Source organism: Thamnophis sirtalis, unplaced genomic scaffold (assembly GCF_051295495.1).
Source record: "Thamnophis sirtalis isolate CommonGarterSnake01/CBP01778 unplaced genomic scaffold, rThaSir2_p1.2 scaffold_9, whole genome shotgun sequence".
In the NCBI taxonomy this organism is placed as follows: domain Eukaryota; kingdom Metazoa; phylum Chordata; class Lepidosauria; order Squamata; family Natricidae; genus Thamnophis; species Thamnophis sirtalis.
The window spans coordinates 57,372,312-57,387,297 of record NW_028261389.1 but is presented as its reverse complement, the minus strand read 5'-3'; the positions used below and the strand labels follow the sequence as shown (position 1 = coordinate 57,387,297).

General features: G+C 37.5%; 1 protein-coding gene across 1 annotated transcript in view; it reads left to right on the top strand.

The window, feature by feature from the left end:
• Positions 1-14,986, top strand: part of ANKRD26 (ankyrin repeat domain 26) — a 100,070-nt gene that overhangs the window by 4,363 nt on the left and 80,721 nt on the right. Inside the window, exons 4-10 of the mRNA XM_087723646.1 lie at positions 1,322-1,428; positions 3,287-3,424; positions 3,657-3,766; positions 8,992-9,025; positions 9,112-9,181; positions 12,537-12,597; positions 12,698-12,891. Coding sequence (XP_087579772.1) covers positions 1,322-1,428; positions 3,287-3,424; positions 3,657-3,766; positions 8,992-9,025; positions 9,112-9,181; positions 12,537-12,597; positions 12,698-12,891 — 714 coding nt within the window. The remainder of the gene's footprint in view (positions 1-1,321; positions 1,429-3,286; positions 3,425-3,656; positions 3,767-8,991; positions 9,026-9,111; positions 9,182-12,536; positions 12,598-12,697; positions 12,892-14,986) is intronic.

Here is a 14,986-nt window from a genome sequence, read left to right as displayed (position 1 = left end):
CAAGAGATCTTGACAGCGTTGTTGGGAAATTACTTTAATCAGTGGGGTAAAGTTCTTTCTTTCGCTCGCCCGAGCTCTGATGAGGGGGAAAGAGAGGACTTTTCTTACGCCCGCATCAGAGCTGGGGGGGTGGGAGAAAGGACTTTACCCCACTGATTAAAGTAATTTCACCCGCAGATCCCAACAACGATGTCAAGTTTAAGATCTCTTGAATTAGATTCCGGCTGATGCGGCAGGGGCTGCGCTGGCGGGGACGGGCGGAGGGGATGGGACTTGAAGTCCTACGATCTTGGCGAGTGGGGAGTCCCATCCCACCTCGCCAGCGCAGCCAGGCTGCAATCAGTGGTCATCCCTGCTACAATCCACGCCGCCCACCTCATCAGCGGAATCTAATTCAAGAGATCTTAATCTGATGCGGCAGGGGCTGTGCTGGCGGGGACGGGCGGAGGGGATGGGACTTGGAGTCCTACGACTCGAGTATAAGCCGAGGCGGCTTTTTTCAGCCCAAAAAGTGGGCTGAAAAACTCGGCTTATACATGAGTATATACGGTATCTATTGCATAATAAAGTGTAACTTGAGACTCCTCATTTCTTATTTTGCTTGAACAAGTTGACTAATTTGTAACTTACCTTTAAATAAGCTTCTGCTAGCTTTCACATAGGGTTTGTTTTGGGCATACTTAATCATAATCTCAGGGTCAAATGTCACATAAACTACCCCTTCCTATTGTTAAAAAAAAGTAGGAGGAACATTTTCTTCTTTTCCATCAATTTGGGTAACAGACACAAATTGCCCATTATCCCTCTGCAAACAAGATGTACTTGTTTTTTTGTAGAATTGTGACAGTATCCAATGGGAGTAAATAGTACAAAATAAAGGACTCGTTAGATGTAGTGGTTAAAGGCATCAGGCTAGAAGCTGAGAGATTGAGTTCTAGTTCCTCCATCTATCTGGGTGATTTTGGACTAGTCATTAACTCTCTCAGCCTTAGTAAGAAGCAAATAGCAACCATTTCCAAAAAACATCGCCAAGAAGACTGCGTGCAGCTCTACTTTTTCCAATATAATATTTGCATATAATAGTCAAATCTGTAATATTGCACAAATGTTTGAAATTATCTGAAACTTTAAAGCCAAGTACCAGTAGAAATACAGAAAATATTATTACAGGTATGTTTAACTCACACTGAAACCCATCTAGAAGCAGTCTGAAAGAAATAAAACTTCTTTATCTTTTTTGTCTGCCTTGGGTACAGAACATTGCATTTGTTAAATGTGAAACAGAAGCTATGCATTTATGTATTTCTTTTTTTTATTACAGGATGGTTGCACACCGTTAATTGTTGCTGTGGCTGAAAATAATCGAGAAATGGTAGAGTTTCTTCTTCAACAAAACGCATCTGTGCATGCCACAGATAAATTGGGAAGGTACAGTTTGGGTCATGTAGTTAATACCCTTCCAGGATTTTAGGATTGTTTTTAAGTATTCATGCCCCTGAATATAACGGATAATTAGTCAGCTGGAATAATATTTTCTCAATATAAAAATTATTTATCAATGGCTTGGTGCTATTGTTAACATTACACTGAAGTTTTATATGAAATTTTTGTTTCCAGTTGTATTATAAACTGCCTTTGGGATCAAAAGATAAAACCTTGAAAATAAAGAAAAAGGTTTCTTAAAATAGTTTACATTTAAAGAAAATACTGATGTTTCTGTTCAATGCCATTTTCAATTTGTTTTCAGTAAAAAAAAAAAAGCTCATGGGTAGCGTTTATACTTGGTTGTGTTTTTTTTTGTTATAAACAAAACTAGCATCTGAAGCCCCAAAGGTCTACTTAAATAATAACCTTCTCCCCTATGATCCCTATCCAAAGTACCTTGAGTAACACTGAATTGGATTCTCTCCTACCCGATAAACCTAGAGAATATGATAGCAAAAATCAATAGTAGGAACAACATACTGCAGAAACTATGTGGAACAAAATCGGGAGCTTCAACTGTCACCCTCAATCTAGCAGCACTAGAGTTGGTTTACTCTAGAGCAGAATACTGTGCCCCTGTATGGCTGAGTCCCCTTTGGGGAAAAGGGCGGCATATAAATGCAATAAATTCAATTCAATTCTTAACAGCTGACATACTAATAAGTTAGATGCCAGATTCAACGACACCAGTGGTGGGTTGCAGGCGGTATGCCCTGGTACGGGTATACTGGAGCCTGCCCGGAGCACCAGATACCATTCCGGTATGGTGCTCTGGAGGGCCCGCTCGCCTGCCCAAGCTCCTTACCTGTCTTTTAAGTCTTTGGTGCTTACGTGCATGGCACGTACAGCGCCTGCGCAACGCTTTGCTGAGCAGCTGGAGCGTTGCGGAGGCGGTGACGCATGTGTACGCTGTGCGTGCACTGCGCATGTCCATGTGGATGTCGTAGGATCTGGAACCCACCACTGAATGACACCATGAGGATTATAAGTGGATGTTTTAAAACCACTCCAAATTTCTGGCTTCCTGTTCTGAGGAATATAACACTGCCAACTTTATGAAGGCAAGATGCATAAATGAGAGAATACAAAAAAATTAAGAGCAACTCACTCCTACCACTGCATGCTGACCTTCCTCATTCATTAACCAGAAGATACAAATCCAGGAAGCCCCCCACTGGCCAACATCTGCCCAACAACTTTAAATCAATTCCTAGTGAAAAGCCAAATGAATCATGGAATGTGCAGACATAGGAAGTCATATAAATGACTCCACAAGAAAAGTGCCAGGCTTTGAACTATCATGACTACAATGGAAAATCCTGAACAGGATTCTTGATAGACAGAGTCTTGATAGATGCGCCTCACACGGCATCTATCAAGACTCTGTATAAATGGGACATATTATCCTCCACTCTGTGTGACTGCAGGGTCCCATGTCAGATAGTAAATCAGTCATAACTTAATGTAAGCTGAAAGCATATACTCGTCCAGTATCTGATTATTATTATTTTAATATGAATGATGCTGTGCTTCAATGGTTATATGGCTTAGATATTGGTATTTAAACATAGATCTGTTTAACATTTATATTTTATTGTGTTTACTAATCTAGGTGAAATGTTTGTATATAGTTCATGTATGAGATGCCATACGTTAAATAAATAATTGCAGTTTTGTTTAATGTGAAAGCTCCCCTGTCTTTTTGCAAGAGGGAATAATGCTGAGTAAATACTCAGGATGTTAAAGTATTAGTGAAGGTTTGATTATATGCAGTAATTGAGGGGGCGTTTTTCTCTTTCAGAATTCCACTATTGATTTCTTGTTCTAATAAAAAACGTGACATCATTCATCTCCTCCTCCTTCATGGATCCAATGTTGCCCATAGAGATCAAAGTGGATGGTCAGCAAAAGATTATGCTCTGATTAGTGATGATTCTATGTAAGCTGAAACATTTGTCTTTTCATTGTCACATAACCAAGAAACAAAACTATCCTATATGAAAATAAAAAGCATAACATGGATTAAGATTAGATAACGTATTAGCAGGCTGTTAAAGTAGCATGCAAACAACTAAGTTATTGCTTTTTATTTAATATTGTTCTTCTGTGTTGAGATTAATTGTGCTTTATTAAAATGTGTCAATATTGAGTAAAATATTTTTTTCTTTTAGCATTAAGGAATATGTTGCTAAATATTCCAGCTGTAATAATAGAGAAGAGAGTCAAGAAAAAGGCAGAGATACTGGTTTGACACTTGGTGCTCCTGCTAAAAATAAAGAAGGTAAAGTTTAATGTAGTACAAATGGCTGGTCACTTAGTACAATTCTGTCCTTTCCCAATGGAAGTAGATGTTACTGCTATTGTTTGTAAAAAAAATGTTTATTTTGTGTTCTAGGTCTGCAGAATATTTCTAACACAGCACAAAGGTGACAAAGATGCTTCAATAAGAAGCAGGTTGAATTTATGCTTTCCCAAAACTAAATTTCATGGATGTTGCCACTACAGTGAAATTCTGGTGGCCTGTTATTTAAGCAACTGATTGGATAAGAGTTGCTGGTGTCTGACATAGCAAAGCAAACAGATGTATTTCCTTAACTCCTGGAAGCTCATGTCCAAAGCAGTTTTGGAATTTTAAGTTAAAGCTTATGAATACCAAGGAAATCATTGAGCAAGCTATTTTCGTAGAAAATATTTTGAAAATAGTCAAATTTTAATGAAGGTTAGGTTTTGGCAGAGTGATGTAAAGTTAGCATAGTGTGTTGCACATTATAATTGAGTCACATGATACATATGTGTATTGTATGTTTGTAAGTGTTTATATGCTTCTAAGGGAAGCAGCATCAGCATTGATATATTTATTTATTTATTTAATTTATTTATTTAATTAATTTGTATGCCTCCCACTCTCAAAGAGACTGTTGTGAATAAACCTGCTGGTTGCAAACTAGTCTTGGCGTAGGAGAAATAACAGGCCATAGGCAGGAAAAAAAGGCTAGAATGTAACAGGTAAGCAACTGGAGTCCAATTCCAGCCATGGATTTCCCTTGGCAACAGGGATGCCAGCCACTTCTTGAGGGATAATAACAATTTTGTCAAGGAAAACAGTGTTGCAGGTTCCTTGAATAATTCCTTGAACTCCATTAGCAAGGCAAAGAAAGATAGATTTGTTCTTTTTGGGGGGAAGCCAATAAACAATTCTGGTCAGATGTAGTAGTGGTGATTTACCAAATTTGCATTCCAGTTAGACTTCTGAGAAATGGGATATTTTCTAGGATAACTGATGTACTGACATCGTGTTATTTATTTTTTCTTCATTTCTTAATGAAACAGTGGTATTTCTCAAGGTGTATGTCCCCATAATCAGTTTCTCAGTTTGTTCTTAGAAGTTGAATGCCAATTGCTTCCTTTTCAAGACTATTCCCTAACTAACATTTTATTGTTGACAAAGTTGCTACTAAGTTCTCATCTATCCTGAAGAATGGGGATAGACAAGAAAGCTTGGTTTGATGCTACTCTCAGCAATCGGTTAGCTCGATTTGCTTGGTATGGAAAATTGCTGCTGTATTTAATGTTTTAGCTAAGGGAAAATTAAATGCTATATACTGTAGTGATGTTCTTGTGTGTTCTGTAGATGAGCTTTCTTTTATAGAGAGGCTGCTTAAATACAAAAATAGGCTGAGAATAATTGATACAATTTTCTTTGAATTTTTAAGTTGAAAATTCTGAAATCTGTTTATGTTACTTGAATATTTTGAAGCAGTGTGCTCCAAGTTCAGTTCAGTTTTATAGACAAGAGTTTGCAAAAAAAAAAGTTTAATTATTACTTCTATTGTTAAGTATTATTATGGTTCATTTTGCAGTCAGCCAGATGTTTAGACTGGATTTAGCGTTTTTATCCACTTATTGAATGCTTTCCAGGGACCTGGGATAGACAGACATTTTTTGATCATCACAGGATATAAACTATTCCAAATAAAGCTACCTTTTACAATTGGCTGATTATTATTGTTGTTATTGTTATTTTTAATATTTGGTGGCCTGTTTTGGTAGGGGCTGAATGGCTGAATTGTACTCTTTTGCTGATTCTAGGAAGAAAAAAATGAGGGAAGGGGCTTTTTAATTTTTTTCTTGCATTTTAAAAATCAAAATTTTGGGAGATGGGGTTGGAAAGAAGCAGTTTGAAACATTTCTTTAGAATGTTCGAGGTGGAACAGCTTTGTTTTATACTCTGCATAAAACTATTTTTGCTTTGTGCATATCTCTATTGCAAATATTAGAAACAAAAAAATGTATAGTTTCCATATTTGTAATATCTTTAGGAATTTATAGAAAATTCCCATTTTCTATGAAATGGCAATTCTGAATAACAGTAAATAGCCAGTTTGGGCATTAGGAAAGTATCTACAAACAATATGACAGTTGAATCAAAATTTAAACAAATAATTATGATATTCCATATAAGGTGGGATTTGGAGATCTAGTTGTAGTTTTAATTTTCAAAGAACAAGGGGAAAATACCATTGGACAGATAATTTAAATGTATTATTCTTTTTTTAATATGATTTCTACAATTCTTACTTTATAAGATGATACATGTTTACATTCTGAATTTTTACTGTCACAGGCTTTGTGCTAAATAGAAAAATAGATAGAGAAATGCAGGAATTGCTCAACAAGTCAGAAAAGGAATAACTCACTACAGGTCAAATCTGTAATAATTTATTTAAATGTTTAGTTCATAATATGGATAGCTTTTTTGTTTTCTTCTTACTCCTTTTAGAAAAGGTAGTAATAGAGGACAATATTTGTAGCCCAGGGTTGAAATGAAGAGTGGGTGCGCTCTTCACTTGGTTGTTTCCTTGCAGATCTTTCATTACCCAAACTTGATAACAGCATCAGTGCTGGTGGGGAGTGGGTTTGCTCTCAATTTATATGTGACTTGCTCTGTCAGTGTTGGTGGGAATGATTTTGGTAGTTATTTGGTTAGGCTGTTTACTATTAGTTTGCTTTGTAAGTCCTTGATTGCGGTATTGTTTAATTGGTGATCTTATGTAATCTTGATTAATATCTGCTAATCTGAGTGATGAATGCTGGTGGAATATTAGTCTTTTTGTTGCCTTTTTGGCTTGTCGATTGTCTCTTGAATGATATTTATATGTTGTTTATGTCTATGTATGTATTGATGGATGATTTGTCAATGCTAAGCTTCCAGAAATTATCTTAGCATTTTTTGGGCTTGGCTTAGTTTAGGATAGTCACAGTTTTCCTGTTAAAACTATGGTTGTCTGTCCACGTGTTGTGAAATTAAGGAAATCATGTCTTCTGACTGCTAGTTGTTGTTCATTGATGCGTTCTGCTAGTCTTCTGTCTGTTTATCCTACGTAGTGGTTGTTGTAGTCATTACAATGTATGTTGTAGATGACTCCTGTTTTTTTCTTCTGAAGCTGCTGGATCTTTTGGTTTATTTAGGATGTTTTGGAGGGCTTTAGTTGATTTCTATGCTACATGGATGCCACATGGTTGTAATAGTCTGTTGGTGGTTTCTGAGATGTTTTTGATATAATTTATCCTTTTAAGAGCTTGGGTTGTGATACATTGAGTTAAGTGATCAGGCACTTTTTGATGAAATTGTCTGGATATCCATTGTGTTGAAAGATATTGTATAGATGATATGTTTCCTTTTTCAGATATTTAGGATTGCTGCAGTGTGATTGTACTTGTCTAAATAGTGTTTGTTTGTTTCTGTGCTAAATGTATAGGCCACCCATCTTACCTCAAGGTATTTCTGGAAGGCTTACAATCATAAAAGATATGAATTATATAAGAACATTAATAGTTTCAACTGGGAAATTGTGACTATCCTAAACCAAGCCAAGTCTAAAAATGATTAATATCAGACCAATAATGAAGAAGTAAATAATATGCAAATCAAGGAACTGTCAAACTATGTTTCTCCAGGTTGACCCCTATAGCAATTTTAGCTTAACGCCAGATTTTCCCTAACTAGGTCCCTAGGAAATGAAGATCATCGAATCCATTTGGTTGGGATAACAGTTTCTTTTACTAAGGATTAGTGGTTACAGTGAAAGTAGGCTAGTACTAAAGTTTGCATGCAAAGAGTTACAGTATTCCCCCTTCTCCCCAGCCCTCCCTCTTAGCCAGTTTGCCTTCGTCCAAAGGTGACCCGCTAGGTGTTTTGGGAACTGCTCAAATATTTGGTGCCACTTGGTACAGTTTGTGGCCTTGAAGACTGGAACAGGCTGGTTCTCACATCTCTGGCTTCTGTCAAACTTGTCATCTCCTCCCCTTTAGCTCGCCTCGTCCCTTTACATGCCAATTGCCTATTTCCTCTTCCCACCAGCCCCTAACAATTTATGGCAGGCTGCCAGAGAAGCGCTAAGCTGAAGATGGCAGATCTGACACTAACAGTAAAGAGCCCAATTAAAGAATCATCAAGACTCTCCCACCAACAATGACAGGGTAAGCCATTAGGATATAAATTGAAAGCAAACCCCACTCCTTACTAGCACTGATGATGTTACCTAGTTTGGGTAATTAAAGGTCTGCAAGAAAACAACCACACTCAGAGAGCACCAAGGAGCTTAGATCAGAAGGAAACTGATGAACCTAGATTGGTTTCAGAGAAAAGAATTTTGTGACGGGGTATGATTCAGTTAGTCAGTTTGAGTGAATTCCACTTGAAATTGGCTTCTGATGGGGGGCTCTGAATTGTTCCTATTGGTGTATCTTCATGTTTTTTCAGTCCATGGAATTCATTGATTTTTTAATAAGATCTGGGGGATGAAATAATCGAAGAATTGCTTAGCCAACTATTGGCCTCCTACCCACCTTGGCCTCCTACCGACTGCCCCACCCACTGGACACCCCTGATTGCCTCCCTGCCTGGTCCTCAGAGGCGCCTTCCATGCAAACTAAGTTGAACTGGCCACATCCCCCTCCACATACCCAGAGGACAAGCACAATGCTGATCTGGCCCTCAATGAAATCGAGTTTGACACCCCTGATCTACATCATATGCTTGGGTGCTTATTAATATAAAAATTGGGCTCAGACTGCTGAATGCTTTTTGTGTGTGTGTGCATGTGAGCCTTTTTCATATTTCATTCTTAGAATAACATGTCATTCTTTTATTGAACAAATAGAAAATTGCTACAATTGAAATGGAAATTCCATAAAACAAGCAATAAAAGTATTAAATCATAAACTTCTGTGCAATTTAAGATGCAATTAATTGCAAATATTTATACCGAATATAATTTCCAGTTTAAAAATTAGAAAAGTTTACAGTAAATACAAAAATCTAATTAAATAATGTTTGCAAACTTTTGTATAGCTACTGAGTAAGTTATTTTTTTTTATTTTTAAGATATTTTTCTACATTTAAACTTCTGCAGTTTGATTTACTGTAATATAAAATATCTTTATAGTTTTTTCCCTTGATTTGTCTGAATTTTTCTTTTTCTTTGTGTTTGGGTTTTTTTACAGTTCTTGATAACCACTCTTCTGGAGACTCTACAAGGTAAGATTTAAATTTTGATTTAAATTCAGGAAGTTCCAGAAAAAGATAGATTCTTATTTATGTGTATATATGCATTTGTGTTTAAGCAATTCTGAAAAAACAGATGATGATAGCTGGCTTTCTTCAGAAGAGGAGGAACTAGACTCCAGTCCCAAGGTAAGATTTTGTACAATGAACACTCAAAACCTCTAACAATGAAAGACTTGTTATGATAATAATTAATACTTTTTTGGATGGAAAGAAAATATGAACTTCAATTTATATCAGCGATTCTCAATCAGTGGGTCGCAACCTCTTTGGGGGTCGAACGACCCTTTCACGGGAGTTGCAGAACATCCCAAAACTGATGCCACCACATCTGCCTCTTCGGGACAGGTCCTCTTCAGAAGAACGAGGCCCTACTGGTCCCCTTCGTGTTCTTCGCCTTCCAGCCGTGGCCCCACGCTGTGGAAAACATAGGCGCACGCACATCCTGCACAATTACAGCCCAGATCAGGACCAAAGCTCCTCTGCCAACTGGCCCTTCCTCCCTCGGAGGGCTTCGGGGGAAAGCTTCTGCAGAAGCCCGGGTAAGTGAGAACAAGTTCACACCGTTACACAGTCTCTGAGGCTGTAATTGTATGGGGTGTGTGCGCACGCCTATGTTTTCCATGGCGTGGAGCCGCCCCGAGGCAGTGGGCAGCCAGTGATGATTCTGGAGCCCATCCGCCGGGGGTGGGGTCCCCCTCACATTCCTCGTCTTCCCAGAGTTCCACGGACTCATCGCCAGCCGCGCAGAACCTCGGCGAGGCTCCACGCCGTAGAAAACATAGGTGCGCGCACCCCCCCTGCACAATTACAGCCTCGGATTCTTCGTTAACGGCGGGAACTTGTTCTCACTTGCCCAGGCTTCTGCGGAAGCTTCCCTCCAAGGCCCTGTGAGGGAGGAAGGGCAGTTGGGAGTGGGGCTTTGGTCCTGTTCCGGGCTGTAATTGCGCAGGGCGTGCGTTCGTCTATGTTTTCTAGGATGTGGGGCCGCGGCTGGAAGATGAAGGACGGGAGGTTAACCAGCAGGGCCTTGTCCTTCTGAAGAGGACCTGTTCTCGAAGAAGGGAGATGTGGTGGCATTGGTCTTGGGATGTTCTGTGGGGAAAAATGCCACTGCCAGGTACTTTTAACCATATATTTTGGTCCCATGACTGCAGAATGCTGCAAAAAATCATAAATGCAGGCCAGTTGTTGAGTGTTTCAAATGTGATTGGAACACTCAACAAGGTGACCACAGTATGTCTGTCTGTGTGAGAGAGACAGAGGGAGGGAGGGAATCAGAGAGAGATGGACAGACATATAGAGAGAGACAGAGAGAGGGGAGGAGGGAGGGAGAGACAGACAGAGAGACACACACAGTGAGTGATTGAGTGAGAGAGACAGACAGACAGACACACATATACACATAGAGTGACAGAGAGACAGAGACAAGAGAGGGACAGAGACAGAGACAGAGAGACACACACACACAGAGTGGGTGAGAAACACACACAGTGATGGAAATGGGGAGAGGGGAGAGAGAGACAGAGTGATACAGAGAGAGAGATAGACAGACAGATACAGAGAGAGAATGACAGGCAGGGAGGGAGGGAGAGAGACAAAGAGCTACACAGTGAGAGACAGACAGAAAGAGAAAGGAAGAAAGAAAGAAAAAGAAAGAGAACTTATGACCACAATTTAGCCCAAAATTTTGGTTGCTAAGCAAGAGCATGGTTAAGTGGGTTTCACCACATTTTGTGCAACTGTGCAACGAGTTGGATGCGCTGAACAATGCTCTGCTATTTCACATTGCGCATACTGTCGCAAAATGTAGCAATGTAGTTTACTGTTGTCATATTAAGACTGTTACCCATGCTACATCATGCTTCAAGACAAAATTTCATTTATTTGTAATTAGAAATAAATATTTCACAATATATAATTACATATTGTTTTTGTGATTAATCACTATGCTTTAATTATGTTCAATTTGTAATAGTGAAAATACATCCTCCATATCAGATATTTACGTTACAATTTATAACAGTAGCAACATTACAGTTATGAGGTAGCAACGAAAATAATTTTATGGTTGGGTCGCTCAACCATAAGGAACTGTATTAAAGGGTTGCAGCATTGGGAAGGTTGAGAACCACTGATTTAGATCTTAAATTTAGTACATAGAGCTTGAGCCATGGTGATGCAGTGGTTAGAATGCAGTATTGTGGGCTAATTCTGCTGATGGCCAATTCGTCGCACTTTGGCAGTTCGAGTCTGACTGGCTCAAAATTGACCCCTTCCATCTTTCTGAGGTCAGTAAAATGAGGACCCAGATTTTGGGAGCAATATGCTGTCTTAGAAAGATTCATGTGCCTTGTTTCTAACACAGCAACATTCAAAATGCTTTTAACTGTTTCATGTGAAATAAAATAATTCATAATGTTCCACTGTGGAAAATGATGAGAATTTAAAACAAATGCTTTGTTTTTTATTCTAGTTTCACAAAAATAGGAGGGAAAGCAGGCCGTTCAAGCTCCACCAATACCCATTCTACAGGAAAAGAGTTTAAAACGTTAAAAAGAATTCCTATAGCAAACAATGTAAACAGCAGTTAAGCCCATATTTTGTACCCTGGCAGACCTGTGCGAGCAGCCACAGAACTGAGCCCAGAGAAGAAATAGGGAACAGATGATAGATTGGGTTCAGTAGCAAATGCATACTTATTCACTTTCATACTAATAACCACCCAAGCATATGATGTACATTAACTACATAAAATTGTAATTTAAATATTGTAGTATAAAACTGCTCTATAACCAATTATTCCAAAATTGATTTCATTCTCTAAATATGAGCTCTTAATTGCTCTTCTGCACTCCAACCCTTTAAATAGTTCCATTGAATAGTAGCAAGAATAGGATGAACTTGCTATTTTATTGATTGATAATTCTACAGGTCTTCATGGTGTGTAAGTATTTAAAACTAGCCAGTCACTGAACATAAAATTATGTAGAACAAAATACCCCAAGCTAGTTTTGAATTTAGAAAAAAATGTTGGAACAGGAAGTATTTTCTAAACTGACACCATTTGAAAAAGCTGTGCTGAGCTCAGGATTGAATATGATTTTGTACTAGTATTTGGATCACTTTTTGTCATTTGAAAAATATGCATAGAATCAGAATTAAAAGGGGCTATGTATTCATACATTCAGTCTCCTGCTTAATGCAATATTCCAAACTTAAGCATCCTAGTGAGGTGGCTAGAATTAAAATAATATGTTTTTATCAATGTGGTATTACCATGGATAGAAGTTTGGACTAGATCAGGAAGACAGAAGTTCCACACTGTTTTAAGTTTCACTTAACCTATTAAGAAAGAGGAGGGTTGATACATTTATAAGTCTAGTTTTGTTTTTTGTTTTTTTTAAGAAGAGTAGAATGTAAAGATAGTATAGCAATGGTTGTTACAGTGAAAACTTCTGTCCGCTTCAACTTTTATTCTTAGAAACCAGAAAAACCAAGTTTGGCTCAGCTAATGAAAGTTCCATGGGACTTCTTGAAAAAATGTAAGTTGCTTGAACAAAATAAGTTATGATTATAGTGCTTATCTACAGAAAACATTAACTGTGTTTTAATCTCTGTGTGTGTGTTTGTATTTTGATACAGTAGATGAAAAAGATTGCACTATCCCAACAGAACCTTTAGGCAGTTCACAGCAAAATAAAGCAGATTATGAATTTGAAGAATGCAATGAATCCCTTCCTAAGCCTTTGTTCCAAGTCAAAACCTTCCCTCATTCTGTCCATTCCTCACCTGGCTCCTTTTCCAAATGTTCCCAGAGAACGTTGCATTCTAAACAGGTAATAAGTTTGAATTTATCCATTGTATTTTATTATTTATTGTATGTTTTTATACCCACATGTGATTTTGTGAAGATAATGAAAACAAAAATCAATCAAAAGAAAATACTCAAAAAAATATTAAAAAAAAAAATAACCACAATAAGCAAGAATTAAATGATTCTGATAGTTCTTTGGCAAGCAAGAAGGAAGAAGAATTGGATGGGAAGAGCAAAGAGGAGAAGAAAAAGGAAACAGAGGAGGAAGAGGAAGAAGAAGAGGAGGAAGAAGAGGAAGAGGATGAAGAAGAGGAGGAGGAAGAAGAAGAAAAAGTGAAAGAAATGGAGGAGCACTTCAATATAGAAAGGGAAGAAGAAAACATAAAAACAATTTGGACCAAGGCAGAAGATAAGGAAGATGAATATGTTGACAAATTAGGAGGGAAAGAATATTCCAGAGAAAATAAACATGAGAGGGAAACAAAACTGTTTAAGTGTAATGATGAACTATGTAATGTACAAAATGAAAATATGCAAGATGGTACTAATATTCCTGAAGCTTTTAGTTCTGGTCATTCTGAAACTTCACATTACCATACAATTACTAACAAGGTAAATAAGGAACAGCCTGAACATTCTGTTGAAAAAGAATCTAATTATGAAAATCAATTTCAGAAGTTACAAAAACTCCAGGACACACAGAATAATAATAAATTGTCATATGAGAATCAAAAAGAGTTTTGCAAATCTGTTTTTTCTTTGGAGAATGTTGAAAAAACTACATTTATTTTCTCAACTAACTCTCAAGAAAATGACATGGATTCCATTCTGGATGATATTGAAAGTCATAATTCTGGATCAGAAGCAGAACTCAGAAAAAATACAAGTACACAAGAGAATAGTAGGGATCCTGATTTTGCAGGATATGAGATCCCTGGAAAAAAGGAATATGTGGATTCAAAAAAACTGGAAGAAGCAATATATGAGCCAACAATATATAAATACAGTGACGATGAACATCTGAAAACTTTCCAATCTGATTTGAAAGTAAGTGAATCTATCGTAAAGGCAAAGACTTCATAAATAAAAATCTGTTTCAACAAGCTTGTTCATTAATGATATTTTAATGGCACACGAGAAATAAAATCCATTCCAAGTCATTTAGTCCCCAATCCCTGGGCTGCAGCCTTTTCAAAATCTGATCGCAGGAGAAATGGGCAAGTATGTGTGTGTGAAGCTCCACTCGCACAAATGATGGGCAAGTATGTGTACAAAGCTCCACTGGAACTAGCAGAGGGTGCTTGTGATCACACATAAAGTAGGAGTGGAACTTTTTGAGCGCAAGGACCCTCTACTCCAGGGGTGTCCACTTGCATGAGTGGAGTTTCAGTCACAAGTGCAATTACCAGCCGCGAATGGAGCTTTGCATGTGAGTGCAAGGACCTTTCACTCATGCTTGATCTCCATTTGCATGAGGAGAAGGCATGCATGCGCTCTGATTGCACAAATGGAACTATGTGTGCGCCTGCCACTCATATACCCCTCCTCCTGCATCAGACCACCAAGGTGGAAAGGTTGGGGACCATTGATTTAGAACACAATCAAGATTAATCATAGATTTGATAATATTCAAATGAAGCAAAAATACCCAAACTGGCTTAATAGTTCTATATACAATTCAAGATGTTGATTTTCTATGAAGCCATAATTACTTATAGCTAGAATACCCACTATTTTTTACGTAATTATTCATTCATTCATTCATTCATTCATCAAAGAACAATTACAAATTTGAACAAACAAAAAACCTAAAATGCGACAGGGATAATAGGCACTTTAGTGCACTTACACACGCCACCCAATTGCATAACCAGTCTTTAAGAATGGCTTCTAATTTTTTTCTCAAAATCAATTTTATAATTGCTAGATTGTCTTTTAATTATAAATTGCTTGGAAGATGGTACACAGAAAATAAGGCATATAGATTCATACTATAACACAATTATGTATATTTATAGGTTAATTTGATTAATAATTGTTTTTATTGTATTGATTAATAAAATGATGGTAATAACAACCACTATTTTATTAATAGTAATAATAACTGCATAATATAT